Below are 15,323 nucleotides of genomic sequence, written 5' to 3' on the forward strand. Positions count from 1 at the left end.
CTCCTCTGACCTCTGGCATTAACAATACATTTGCACCCTCGGAACTGCTGCTCACTGGGTATTTTTACTCTTTTTCAGACCATTTTTTGTAAACCCTAGAAACTGTTGTGCGTGAAAACCTCTGTAGATCAGCAGTTTCTGAAATACTCAGACCAGTCTGGCACCAACAACCATGCCAGGTTCAAAGTCTCTTAAATGACCTTTCTTCTGCATTCAGATGCTTGGTTTGAACTGCAGCAGATCAGCTTGATCGTACATACATGCCTAAATGAGTTGCTGGCATGTGATTGGCTGATTAGAAATTTGCAATAACGAGCAGTTGGACAGTTGTACCTAATAAAGTGGCCGGTGAATATATATATATAACTTGAATAAACTTCAATACATTTTCAGACTAATGAGAAAGTTTAGAGTTCTGAAAACTAAAGGATGTTTTTAGAGTACAATGACCTCTCTTATGCTTCAAATGATCAAGTGAATTTTGATTTCTCAGCTCATGACCCCTTTAATGTTTCTTTTATTTCAAATCTCAATACCCTCGCTTATTCAGTCTCACTTAGCTGTATATTCATGCGCCTTACATCTTCATAACTCGCGACTTATTCTTCTTCTTCTGTCCATCAGCTGTTATCTCGCTCTTTTAATTGAGTATTTGTTATTCTCTTGAGCTGACAGCCTAATAGACACATTCATTAACACACACTTCCTGTCCAAAAGCTCATTGCGCTGCAGTCTAACAATATAACAATTCTGCTCTGGGATTTCTTCGCACACACACATAATTTCAAGTAAGCCTGAACACGTTCTTAGCTGGAAAGTTACCAATTTGTTCTCATTACTCTGCACTAAAAACTCTTAAGCTGAGAAACTGACCTTACTGATTCCATTGCTTTGACCTTGCTGCAAAACTAAAGCCTTCCTTTGGATTTTATTTTAGCTCAAAGAGGGAAATACTGTTATAAAGACGAAGCTAGAACAGGGAGAGAAGGCAAAATGTTTGTTTTATTCATTCAGAACACTCATTTTGGTCATAATATGACAATGATGCCACTGCTAAAAGCAGACTACCTCTGAGTTACACCCTGTTTAAAGTCAAAATCTCAAACCTTCCAGCTGTAGCCTGTAGACCTCTGTATGTAATATTTGTGCTTTTCCTTGTCATGCGTCACAGAGCTGCTTTCGCGCATCTCGGCTTCAAACACTTCAAAGGCCTCACAACAGTCCGTCTATATTCAGAATACCTCAGAGCTTCCAGAAGCTAATTAAAAAACACCCTCCAAACCAACACTAAGGTGCTCTCCGAAGCAGTTTTGATTTCCTTCCCATAGAAAACAAGAGTGCAGTTCCAATCTTGTCTTTATTTCAAGCATCTCCTCATTTCTTTCTTCTGTTTCTCATTTCTACCTCTAAGGCCTTTTGTATACTTCAAAATAAGGTATGTTATCAGCGGCGTAATTTGCGGGTGGGGAGGTTGGGTCCCAAACAATTTTTTTTCAAGTACTTCAAAATAACTTGAGAAAAGGATGCATTAAAGAAAAAAACACAGTTTTCATGATTCTTCATAAACTAATTCAATACAGGCAACAAACTTATTTTGTGACGGCCAGAACTTATTCATTATCAAGAACATTATCAAAGGAAAAAAAACAGTGAGGGGTTATTAATCTAATCATGAATATGTTTGCTTTTATATATTATATTGCGGGGCGAGGCAGTGGTGCAGTAGGTAGTGCTGTCGCCTCACAGCAAGAAGGTCGCTGGGTCGAACCTTGGCTCAGTTGGCGTTTCTGTGTGGAGTTTGCATGTTCTCCCTGCATTCGCATTCCGGGTGCTTCGGTTTCCCCAACAGTCCAAAGACATGCAGTACAGGTAAATTGGGTAGGCTAAATTGTCCGTAGTGTATGAGTGTGTGTGTGAATGTGTGTGTGGATGTTTCCCAGAGATGAGTTGCAGCTGGAAGGGCATCCGCTGCGTAAAAGCTTGCTGGATAAGTTGGCGGTTCATTCCGCTGTGGCGACCCCGGATTAATAAAGGGACTAAGCCGACAAGAAAATGAATGAATGAATGAATATTATATTGCTATTCTAATCAATCCAAACCAGACTCATTCTGAAAACTTACCGATATATACATGTCTGGACAGCGGCAAATACATTCCAGGAAATACAGTTTTTTGCAGTTTTTGTTTTCGCGAATCCACTAGAGGCCGCTGTGTATCCTCTTTGAGATCTCAAAGTTCTCTCGCAAGTGCCATTTGCGTATGTTGGTCTCACTGTTGGAATATCTACCCAATTCCATGTGTGTTCAATAAAAAAAAAGGCCAGGAGAGGGTTGTCTTCAATGCCAAAAATTAAAAAATAGTATTTTATTAGATACAAATGTATAATTCGAGGACAGAGCTCTGGGTTACATTACTCCAATGCTATACAAGAATTACATTCAGGAGGTTCGCAACTAACTTACATTTCCCTGACTCCAGCATATATACACAACTAATATTAACAGGTGAAGTTTGGTGTAACGTCACTCATCAGTCTGCAGTCCTTTGGCCATTGCACCCAAACATACTTTCTCTTGCTGCAACCCTTCTCTCCATGGCAAAACTGAACAGTTAAGTAACCTTAAATATATTTCACAACGTCTACAAGCATAGACAGAAGTCTGGAGCAAAGCCCCCCGCACAAGATTTATTCTTATTCTGCTACTTTCTTCTTGTCAGCAGTTCTTTCTAAGAAGTATGCAACACAGTAAGAAAGAAGAAGTATGCTAGGTTAATATATGGTATCATACAAAAGAAAAAGATTGATTAATCTGTTGTTAGTCTAACATTTTTTTCTAATAAAAAGAAAAATGCAAAAGTAATAAAAATAAATTCCTTTCTCCCCACATCACGTAAATCCACCAGAGGCCGCTGTCGACTAACTGACCGACTAAGTGATCGACTGACCCACCTTCCTCCTTCCCTAAATCCAACCAACACCGATTGACCAATCCACCAACTACCCTAAATCCAACTGACAGTTTTAAAAAGCCATCCAGAAAAAAAAAGCTTTTGCCTAATTTTTACAGCTATCAAATTTTACCACATTCTCATCCTGTTATTTACTTGTTTATTTAATATTTTGGCCTCTGTTTTTTGTCTAACCTGCTTTCTGGAACCATTCTTCGCCGGACTCAAACCCCGTCATTGTGGTCAACTCCTCTCTGCATCTCAAGTCCCCCGAAGTACATGGCGAGCTAACTGGACAAACTGGTAACAGTGGGAAAGCCGTCCATACTGAGGTAAACTGTCAGTCGGTAAATGCTCATACCGCCCTGTAGCAATCGTTTTAAAGACGAAATGTTGCCATACGTACTTCTGGCTACATAATTTACAATCTCCAGAAATGTATATAGGGCTAAGTGTTTAGAATGAGCCTACTGTAGGATGCAACAATCACTCTCACTGTGTTGTGCATTTGCGATCATTTCTCTTACACATACAGTGATCTCGATTTTCTGTGTCAAACACATCACATTTGTCTTTCTGTTCTGAAATAACATTTTAAGCGGAGCTGGTTATGGCCACATGCATCAGGAAAGAGTGTTCACTGAAACAATAACAGTACTTTATATTCTGTCACAGACAATTTTATTGCCCTGTTGAATGCATCTGTCATGATAGACCTGATATTACGCTCTAGAGAACACCACCACCATCTTTTTCCCTACCACTATTCATAGCATACACCAATGTCTGTTATTGTAGCTTCTTTAAAATTATGTCATATATTCAGTGCAATGTGTAAAGCCAAGCTATTCGATTTTAGCATGTTTATTGACTAATCAAATTGTTTTTATTTCAAGTGAATTGACAAAACCCTGTAGCTTTTTGTTTATTTATAATAGATCTGACAGTGAAGAGCGAGTAGGCAGGCTTACATTAACATGCCTGTGATAGTATCAAGAGGGCTGCAGTGCACAGCCATGCTAAAACCAGCACATCAGTCCTGCACACATATGCCTTTAATTGATCATCCTCTGGCCTTCACAGTGTCCTGCAAGTTTCTTCCAAGGATTATTCATTAAGCCTTTAGGTAACCACCAGACAAGAGAAAGAGAAGAGAGAAGCATCCAAAAAAGGAATTATCTTTCGCAAAATTATAATTATGATGATTTGCTCCACCACATTTATTTGTTGAATAAAAGAAAGATGTCCATATCTGATCTTTTAAAATAAATTACTAATAGGCAGAAGACTAGAGAAGAAAATGGCATGTTAAAAAAGAAGGGGATGGGGGTGCGAGGGGAATAGATTAATACAATTTTTCAGCAGAATTGTATTTTATATTGTAATATATTTTCACATTAACTTTGTTTATATCCACCTATTTTAATATGCCCTTTTAGAATGTTAATTACAAGATGCTGTATGGAATTTCCAACATGCAAATCAGTTCTAAAACATGTACTCAAATGAGTCAAATAAGCACATTTACAAAACCCATTTTTAACGTGCTTCATATAAAATGTGGCTTGAAAAGACAATTGATTGTCATTGATTGACAAAAACATCTTAGCAAACGCCTATTTCCAATATTATTTTGTAATAATTTCCTCCCAGAATGATTTAACATGATTTAATGTTCTTAAATATCGGACATACAGTACACATCCAAACTTGAGATAACATAACAGTGAATTGCTTGTGGCGTCTGTCGCTCTAAAGCACTACAGTTTTATTATGGAGAGGAAAAAAATCTAGTGGTTTCCTCACTTGCAGCTACATTAATTTTTATTACGGAAATATCATGCTGGTTTCTCAAGAAGTGATTCTCTTGAATACATTGGAAGAAAACAAGTGCTTTATTTGCAAATATTTTATGTGATTTTGCGCATATTAAATTCGCAACTTTGGATAGAAACATACTGTAACTATAGCTGTTACTACTGTAACTATGAATAATAATAATAATACATTTTATTTATAACTCACTTTTCTAAAACCCAAAGTGCTTACAAGAAAGTAAAAACAACAAAGCACAGTAAAACAATAAAAAAAAAATTATAACAACTCTTCACTCTAAGGATCAAATCCATTTGCAAGTTCCATGATAACACTTGAAATGTCGAGGTGATAGAGCTTTTTCAGTAGCAGCTTCAAGACTTTGGAACAATCTTCCACTCTCCATAAGAACATCTCCAACTTTTGAGTCTTTTCAGAGGTCACGGAAAACACACTTAATTTTTTTCGCTTTTAATCATGTGTTGTGAGTTTTTGTACTTTGGTTCCATGTACTGTATGTTTGCAAGCATCATGTGTTTTTATGAACAGCACTTTGGTACCCATTGTGGTTGGTTGTAAGTGCTCTAGAAATAAATTGAGCTGAGTTGAGTTGAGTTGACTGTTGGAAAACTTTTTTGTTTCACATAAAGGCTGTCCATGTGAGAATGACAAATATTTCTTGTTCGCCAAATCAAGATACTGCAATGACATTTGAAGGATGAAGTGACATTAAATACAGATTCAAATCCAACTTCACCATCACATGATTGAATTAAAATGTACAATATGCACACAAAAAAACTTTTTAATTACAGTGCATTTTACAATATTACAATTTACGTTTACCTTAGTAAGCTGAAGACTTGCATCTTACAGATAGTGAATATAATTATTTTGTTACAAAAAAATTGTTGATAGCATCTAAGAATTCTCAATTCAGCTCTAAAAGAGGCTATAGGACATGTCACTGTATATATAGTCCAAGGAACACGAACAAAAGAGAGACAAATAATGAGACTATATTCAGCTGTAGAAGTTGCCTGGGGCCATGGGGGTCCAACATAGTCCCCACATAGTAAGTGATGTAGTAGCTTTGATCTCTTGTCCACTCCCTTTTCTAACTCTCACACAGATAAACTGCAGCACAGCATGCACACATTTCTAAAAGAGGGAATCTGTGCATGTATACTCCAGTTTTATGTATTATATAGAGTATTGTGCAAAAGTCCTAAGCACAATTCCAGCTTTGTTAGCTTTTGCGCAATATATAATCATTCAGTCTGTTTATAAAAAAACTAATTGAAAATATAGGAATGTACAAAAACAACAACAACAGCACAACATCTCCTCTTGAAGCAATAGTCTTGTGGCTTCCCTTAGCACCAAGCACAGCTTGAACTGTTTTGTTCTAATTGTCCTGACATTTTCTGCTGTAATGTGCTGTGTAATATCAGGCTCCTTTTCAGTTCTTCTTTAGGTTTGTAGTGTCACATATTTCTTTTTCTATTTAGGTGATCTCATACAGCCTCTATAATTTTCAGGTCTGGACTGTGTTGAGGCCATTTCATGACTGTCTGTGTTTTATCAGCTGTTTTCTTACTCCAAATAGGATTTCACTGCAGTTAGCGGATCATTATCATACTGGAAACTAAAGTCCTTTCCAGAAGGAATGACTTAATGTAAACCTACATGTACTTTCAACATTCATAATTCCATCAATTCAGACAATATTGCTAACAACACTGGTAGAAATGCAGCCCAAATCGGAACAAACAGCCAGTCTCCAACATTGTCTCTTACATGTCTTAAACAATAAAACTAAAATAATTCAAACTCTAACTAAGCCTAAATCATATCCTAACAAACCATACATCTGGTGAAAGATAATTTAATCACCATGTAAATAAAAATCTCAACAAAACAAAAAATAAATAATTATGACTTATGACTGGTTTGTGGTTAAGGGTCAAGTAAAATAATAGATTTAATGTTGGCTTAAAACTTGTGCCCAGCACAATATGTATTGGATTATGTATGTGGATTTACTGGATGTATTACAGTAGATATGGGTGTGAGTAAACTTTCAATATTTATTTTATTTTATAAAGGTCTGATTACTACCAGACTTCAACTAAAAATATTTTGCCAACTTTTTATTTTATCATAATTGTGAAAATTCTATTGAAACTAACTATTAATAAAAGCATGTCTGAAAACAAAGCACTTCTAGTTACAGAATTTTTATGCAAAATCAGGGTTTGTGCAGGTTTCTTCAATACAAATTTAAGACGTTTTAAAACCATTATGAATAAAATTTTAGACTTATACATATATAGCCTGGTTACTTTTGTAAATAGTTTTTGTATTAATGGGAAATCATGTAAAGGCATGTGATGCTTTATTTTTCTTTCCTTGATAAGGCGATTTAACTGTGGTGAATTAGCTGTAAAAATGTCTAACAGTTGTTGTGAATTGTATCTCTTTGCAATACCAACTTAAATACATTTAAAAAAAGTTTTCTGATGGATTATTGGTGATTAGGTGTCAGCTGATTGAGTAGCTTTACTTGGACATAGGACATAAGACCTTTTAAAAATTATTTAAGTCCTACAACACTATATTTCAATGTATTTAAGACTTTTAAGGCCTAAAATATAAAAAAAGTTCTTACATTTTACATTTACATTGTCATTTAGCAGACGCTTTTATCCAAAGCGACTTACAAATGAGGACAAGGAAGCAATTTACACAACTATAAGAGCAACAATGAATAAGTACTAAAGGCAAGTTTCAGGTCTGTATAGTCTAAGAAGGGAAGTGTTAGTAGTTTTTTTTTTTTTTTTTTTTTTTTTTGTACAGTTAGTTAGTGTGATATTCAAAGAGGCATTTGCAGATTAGGAAGTGAAGTGGAGACTAAATAGTTGAGTTTTTAGTCGTTTCTTGAAAATAGCGAGTGACTCTGCTGTTCTGATGCAGTTAGGGAGTTCATTCCACCAACTGGGCAGATTGAGCGTGAGCGTGAGCGAAAGTGATTTTTTCCCTCTTTGGGATGGAACCACGAGGCGACGTTCATTCACAGAACGCAAGTTTCTGGAGGGCACATAGATCTGCAGAAGTGAGTGCAGATAAGAAGGTGCTAGGCCAGAAGTCACTTTGTAGGCAAACATCAGAGTTTTGAATTTGATGCGAGCAGCAACTGGCAGCCAGTGCAAACGGACTAGCAGCGGAGTGACATGTGCTCGTTTAGGTTCATTGAAGACAACTCGTGCTGCTGCATTCTGGAGCAGTTGAAGAGGCTTGATAGAGTTAGCTGGAAGCCCAGCTAGTAGAGAGTTGCAGTAATCCAGTTTGGAGAGAACAAGAGCTTGAACAAGGAGTTGAGCTGCATGTTCAGATAAGAAGGGTCGGATCTTTCTGATGTTATAGAGTGCAAATCTGCACGATTGAGCAGTTCTAGAAATGTGGTCAGAGAAGTTTAGTTGGTCATCAATCGTTACTCCAAGGCTTTTCACCATTTTGGATGCCGTAATGGTTGCCCCATCCATCTGGATTGAAAAGTTATGGTGTAGAGTCGGGTTGGCAGAAACTACAAGCATTTCCGTTTTTGCGAGGTTTAGCTGAAGATGATGATCTTTTATCCAGTGTGAAATATCCAACAGGCAGGCTGAGATACGAGCTGGAACCGAGGGATCATCAGGATGAAAAGAGAGGTATAGCTGGGTATCATCAGCATAGCAGTGGTAGGAGAATCCATGTCTCTGGATGACTGGTCCTAGAGATGATGTGTAGATGGAGAAGAGAAGTGGCCCAAGAACAGAGCCTTCTTGAAATTTAAGTCATTTTAAGACTTTTTAAGACCCTGCAGACACCCTAAAAAATAAACACTCTAATCGACAACATTTTTCTATTAAATTAGGAAAACTTGTATTAGTAGTTACAAGATTACAAGTAATTATAGAACTGTATCCAAACACATAACTAGTAGGAGTAAATCCCGAGAGTTTTCGAGTGCTCTCAGTTTTTACCATTGCAGTATACATACATACTGTATAGGAATGTACAGCTTAATTTATACATTAATCCACACGACCATTTGGTGCAGAAACATGATGCATGGATAACATATTTTGTTCTAAATAGCGACTCTGGTGTGCAGGATTGGGAGAGAGTGAGTGGATTAAAGGGAATTTGAGGATTTGTGAAAATGGGAATTGGCACGTTTGGGAATCTAGGAATTGACAGATTTGCAGGGGGCTTTGTGAAAGACACATGGCACATAGAAAGAGATAATGTGGGATGAAAATGAGTGTTGGAAAAGAGAAGGAAAAACGGAAGGAAGAAAAAGAGACACAATGCTGATGGTGTCATAAAATACATACAAAAAAAAACAAACATTGATGAGAATATACACACACATGCTTGCCTATGCAGCTGTTCTGTTAGAATGCAATCTGCTGGAGTTTGCTGATGATGTGCTATGAGGCATTATACACTATGTTTCTAAGTAAGTGTAGGGATTTTTTCTTCATTAACACGAGTTGCAAATTACAAAACACTCTTTCATCACTGGAAGAATTGCTTAAATAAGACAATTACCAATGTAAACACAAAAGGACTACGCTGACTGCCAAAAAGAGGTAAAAACTGAGTGGAAAGGAGCAAAAAGGGCTCTGAGATTGCAAATTACTGCTGATGTCAATAATTTGTTTCTCTGGGCAACTTGGCGGCTGGAACCTTAATTGCGAGAGAAAAACACCTCCTCGCAAATCAGCTCCTGCCATCCTCTGAGAGTATCTGTCCACTTTGCTCTGTCTCAAAAGAAAAAAAGACAAAAAAAAAAAAAAACTGGAAGAGGAGAAGAGAAAAAAAAAAGACAAATGTTGAGGGTTTTTACTTCAGTCTAAAAAGTCAACCACTTATTTGCTTTGTTAACTCTCCATCAATTTATTGCAATTTGTGGTAAACGTATGTCTTGTACTGAAGCATAAGTAATTTCCCAGAACGCTTTAGTCTTTCCAGCTGGCCTCACTTTTAAAGTGAATCAAAGGGTAAACTATTCCTGACAACTCCTGATCCAGAGTGCAGTGGACTGATCATAACTGGGAGAACGCAAGGACGTGTCCTTAGTCAAGGTCTGCTAACACTGCACAGCAGTTCAAAGGCAGAAATCGGCATTTCATACTTACTGTATGGTACTTTGTAGTGTTAAAAAGGTAGTTCAACCACAAGTGGAAATTCCGTAATTCGTTACTCACCCTTATGTCATTTCAAACCTGTACAATATATTTCTTACACAGAACATGAAAAGACATTTTGAATGTTGACTATTTATGTCCATGGTTGAAGTCAGTGTGGTTCAAAAACAACAGAGAACTTGAATTAAGGCAAAAGCATCTTCTTTTTTAGGTGTTCATGTATTGCACAGAAGAAATAAAGTCCAACAGGTTTGGAATGACAGTGAAGTGAAATTAGCAAATGATGACAACTTTTACATTTCATGTACATGTACAATATAGAACAGCATGCATGTGGAAATACATGCTATTCTATAGGTTCCATTACATTGAGTGCAACAGCCAGATTCTAGAAAAAAAGAATATAAGTTTCACAAAAACTGAACAAACCAACAAACAAACTTCAAATGTTGTAATTAAGTCAGCCCCAAACTTCTTCCTATATACACATATTTTAAAACCAATGTACAGTGGACCCTCGTAGGCGTTTTCAAGGTATACCGCGGTTTGGAAAAGTTAAGGTTTTAAAAACCGCCAAAATTTTCTGCTACCGTTCTTAAGGTATGTATAAGATATTTTTATTTACTTTTTTAAATAGTTTTTTTAGGACAACAGTATCTGCAGCAAAAAAGATAGGTGTTTTACTGTTCCAGAATGCTTAAAATGTTTCTCAAAATAAAATATATTGTGTTCAAAGCGGAAAAAAGTTCTTGTTTTTTACCCAGACATTTTTAAAATATATATTTTAGAGCAGTAATCGCAATACCGTCAAACCATGATATTTTATCCAAAATGATCATACTGTCAGAATCTTATACCGACCCATGCCTAGTCCCTGGTTTATCGTGGGAGTTATGTTCTAAAAATAATCCACAATAGGCAAAATCCGAAAGCAGTCCGCTTTATTCATTACAATTATCATAGATAAGGCTATAAAACCCCTCACTTTTATACACTTTTCTCAGACAGGCATTAACATTTTCACACTGTTCTCTCTTGTTTAAACACTCTCAAAGTTCAAACCTTCATAGAAAAATAAGTTCGGTATTATAGAATGAAACCAAAGATCAAAATTGTTGTCAGGTGCAAACATTCATCACTGTCAGCAAAAGGTTCATAAAGCTTTTTAGCTTTTGTGCGGACAATGTTGACAACCAGTGTAATGTTCTCTTTCCTGCAGTCACTAATGCACAAAACTAAAGCAGACTCCGGACACCGGAATGCGCCGCATATATGACAGTTGGAAGTAAACACGGACGTGCACATTCACATGTTATTTAAAATGAAATTATTCAGATAGTGCTCTGTGGCATAGCAGAAATATAAACAGTGTGCTGTGCACTGCAGACTTGCGGTGCCGGTATGCAAATCCGAATACAATAATATTTGCATGCAGCACATCGGGTGTGCAACCCCCTTTACGGTGGTCTTGCTGTGGACAGTTACATCCCTTTTTGCATCTTTGTTGAAACAAACTGCTAGCAATCAAAGATTTATGCTAATTAGGCAAGCTGAATGCATACTCTACTGTACAGGAGGCAGGGAGGAGATTGATTGACAATGGTCTACAGCCAATCAGGATGCAGAACACAATGGGCTGTAGAAAAAAAAAACGCATGTCAAATTGCACAAAAAAAAATCGTCAAAACTGCAAGGTCACGAAAAGGGAACCGCGTAATAGCGAGGGACCACTGTATTTATATTTCCAATTAAATCAAATCCACCTTTCCCTTTTCCCCGATTAAAAGTGTTAATCAAAGTCTTGTTTTTAAACACATGTGATTGACCTCGTATATGATTGGTTTTGTTCAGGATTGATTGATTTAAAAAGGCTTTTCAATCGCTATGAAAAAAAAAATACTTCCAGAAACATGGCAGCTGAAAAAGAGTACGGCACTGTTGCACTCTATTAGATATAACCACAATGCTTTGCTGTGTAGTGTCAGACACTCACCATCTTCTGTGGGCACATAGACGTTGAGGTAGAGACAGTCTTCACTCTGGTTCTGAATGTAGGTGGCAGCCACGTCCAAGCTGTCGGTGAACCACACCGGCAGCATGATCTCGGGCAAAACACCATGAACATTCTGCGGGCAAACCGGGGCAAACTGCGTGGCATTGCGCACTTCTTGCCAAGACCCTGGAGCTTCTGGTGGCTGAAAGCGACGGTCTCCGATTGGCGCTGTGGCATAAGGAACGCCCAGATATTGTTCCACGGGACCCAGAATCTCATTGTTAAGCTCTTTTTTAATCCCACGCAATTTGCCGTAGTTTGTGGTGACTGTAGGATATTTAGTGCCAGGATCGATGCGTTGACATGATGCCAAAGTGATCCACAGTGCCAACCAGAAGAGAGCTATTGTGTGAGTGACCTCTGAATTGTGGGCATAGCCCAAATCCCGTTTACAGGCATGAGGCAAATACATGACTGTCCTGTTTTGTTTTTCGCTGTTTTATTGGCCTCTGATTTAATTGGTAAGGGTGAAGTAAAAAGGACTGCTAGAGTAAGAAATGTGACCCTGTCTGTTCTATTTTGGTTGTTTGAGGAGCAAGAATAGGGAGGACAGGAATGGGGGGCTGTGGAAGGGTTGGGGTGGACGGGGAGCTGAGGTTGTGCTCAGCCCTGGTGAGTTTTTGTGGAAATGCTATAGAGAGTAAAGGTGAGAAGTCTGTTACGTTCCATCTCCCTGAGCCGTCCTCATGGGGTCAGTTGAAGAGAGCACACAGATGACAGCTGATCCTGTAAAGAACAACAAGAAAGGAATGGGTTAGTGATCAGGGGGTCATTTACAAGTTGCTACCCTTTCTAAGTCAAGCATGTGAACTTCAAACATGTTGAAATAGAAATCTTTACATTTGGTCAGTGTCATGGTGTTCTAAATCTGACTTTTAGCATTTTTTATGTCTATACAGTGAACGTTTATAGTTGTACCCTTGTAAAGCTCTGGGTTATCATCCGTCTAAACATTGTTATGCATCCTAGTTGGGAGGTGAGAATGATTGGTAACAATACATCTTAATAAGATATTGCAATATAAAAATGTGACAACATACACTCAAAAATATAACTTGTTGAATCAACATGATATAATCGTAGCACCCATTGTGCATCTAAACAAATCAAGTAAACTTAAACTGCTTAGAATGTGTTATATGAACACAATATAAACTTGTAATTTCAACGTGGTTCTAATAGGTCTGTGTAACTTCTTTGTCGCTAATTGAATTATAATATTTAGGTTGTGTTTATTTTTATTCAATCAATGTCAGTAAAACACTTCAACTCAACACGGTAATATCAACAAGTCTTGTCCATGTATGGTTATTAAAATCTATTTTATTGCTTTAATTAGATTTGTCTTAGTTGGCAGCATTGAAATTCTTAACTTGCAACCAACTCGCTGTGATTACACCAAATTACCAGTAGGTATAATGCCTCACATCCTCACAATATATATCAAGGTATCTTTTTAGCAGAAAAACTAACATTTATACATTAAACACAAATAAACATAAAATTATAACAAGAGCATTTGTAAATAACTTTTAAATAGTAACACGGAAGAAAACAACGGTATGAAATACCAATTACAAAAAAAAAAAAAGATGAACTGAGCATTAATGATTGTTCCACTCAGAGCTTACTTGCTCTAGCACCCTATTTAAAGAAACAGTGTTATAAATGCTGACTAGCAGAGCTTCTGTCCAGCTACAACTGTGCATCTTCTTCATTCAATCACTACATCAGTCTTGCTTAAGCTCACGCACCAGTTTTCATGCCCCAGTAGCTTGTTTGAAGGGAACAGAGCAAAAATTAAATCATCAACAAGCAAAAAGTGCATTGTGGAACACTACAACTGCAGAATCCCAAAAGTTTAGTCTGTTAAGCTAAGCATGCACAGTGACTTCTTCTTATAAGGTTTTACTGGTGGTGTGCGAATCAGCTTATAAGTGCATACCGCCACCTACTGTGATGGAGGCGCACTGTAACTCACCAGTAAGAGTCGTTCATATGAAGAGCCTAAATCTCATTAAATCAACAAGTTCTCATCTAATTCATTTAATTATTTCTTCATTTAGTTTCAAACAACTAGAATTAATTATTTAACAGAACTAACAGAACTCCTTTCATTCTTTTCCAGAAGACAAATTTGTATTTTGCGAATCAAGCAAGTGGTTTGCATTTTTTGAGTGTATAATTTATAATACATATGATTTATAATACAGATTATCCAAGATAACTTATTGTATTAATAGGGTATAGTTCACTCAAAATTGCAAATTTTGTCATTGTGTGCAATTTTTCATCCTTCTTCCAAACACATGAGAATATTTTTTATGAAATCTAAAACTTCCCCCACAGTATCAAAAATAAAATCAAACAAGCAAACAAACAAACAAATAGGCATGCAATCATGAAAATAAACACATACAAGTATTGTTTCAAAAAACAATCAAGCCATTAGGCTTCATATGATGAAAAATTAAAACACACATGGTACGGTAAACACAAACATTTTAAATATGTAAAACTTCAAAACAGAGTGAGTATTCCCATCAGGGTTTTTTACTTAGTCCTGGGTTTTTAACACTATGAACACCTATTTTTCCAACCCAGAATAAAAAAGCATGCCAAACAGGTAGTTTAGTAGTGACCCTGCAGGCATAGGTCTTCAACATGATGTCATATTGACGTTGTGCCCCAATGTACCCCAACGTTGTGGGGACGTTGGATTTTGTTTGGAAATGAAAATCGGGTTTGACATCAGAACTCAACGTCAGGCCGATGTCAATATCCAATTTCAAACCTAAAATCAACCTAAAATAAACTAAATATCAACGTCTACTCAGGGTTCACCTTGATGCTGTGTGGACGTTACCACCATCAGACATTAGATTTTGGTCACTTTCCAAAAACAACCTAAAATCAGCCAAATATCAACGTTCTCCTTAGATGCTGGCCAGACATTGAATTTTGTCACCTGACGTTATGACCTAAACCTAACCTAATGATGTTGTGTGCCTGCTGGGTAGGTTGGCATGTGTATTTATTATTATTATTATTATTATTTTACCCAGAGCTGGCTTATTGCCACTTTTATGGTGCTCCTTCCACACAGCGGTGCACAGCATGTGCAGCATGGAATTATGCAGTGTAAGTAAGAATGTTACAGTTAGATGTTTAGCAACCCACAAGCTATGCGTCTCACATTATTTTGGTTTGGACAGTCATTGTAAACATTACTGAATTAGTTTTAATGTAAATATTGATAAATTAGCTTAGTTTTTAAGGAGGAAGATACATAAAAAATGCTATGGTTTGA

The 15,323-nt window shown here is 36.9% G+C and overlaps 1 protein-coding gene and 1 long non-coding RNA gene across 5 annotated transcripts in view; one reads left to right on the forward strand and one right to left on the reverse strand.

Moving 5' to 3' along the window:
- The window catches only part of nlgn2a (neuroligin 2a), a 301,536-nt gene that overhangs the window by 175,870 nt on the left and 110,343 nt on the right, over positions 1 to 15,323 (reverse strand). For 2 of the 4 annotated variants that reach the window (XM_009303066.5, XM_009303065.5), the window contains exon 2: positions 11,954 to 12,739. In XM_009303066.5, the coding sequence (XP_009301341.1) occupies positions 11,954 to 12,425 (472 nt within the window). In that variant the 5' untranslated portion in view covers positions 12,426 to 12,739. 4 annotated transcript variants of the gene reach the window in all.
- LOC141375350 (uncharacterized) lies at positions 5,239 to 12,053 on the forward strand. Its single transcript, XR_012383254.1, has 2 exons — positions 5,239 to 7,428; positions 8,583 to 12,053. It is a non-coding gene; the product is annotated as an uncharacterized lncRNA (long non-coding RNA).

The sequence above is a fragment of the Danio rerio genome, chromosome 7, assembly GCF_049306965.1.
Source record: "Danio rerio strain Tuebingen ecotype United States chromosome 7, GRCz12tu, whole genome shotgun sequence".
In the NCBI taxonomy this organism is placed as follows: Eukaryota; Metazoa; Chordata; class Actinopteri; order Cypriniformes; family Danionidae; genus Danio; species Danio rerio.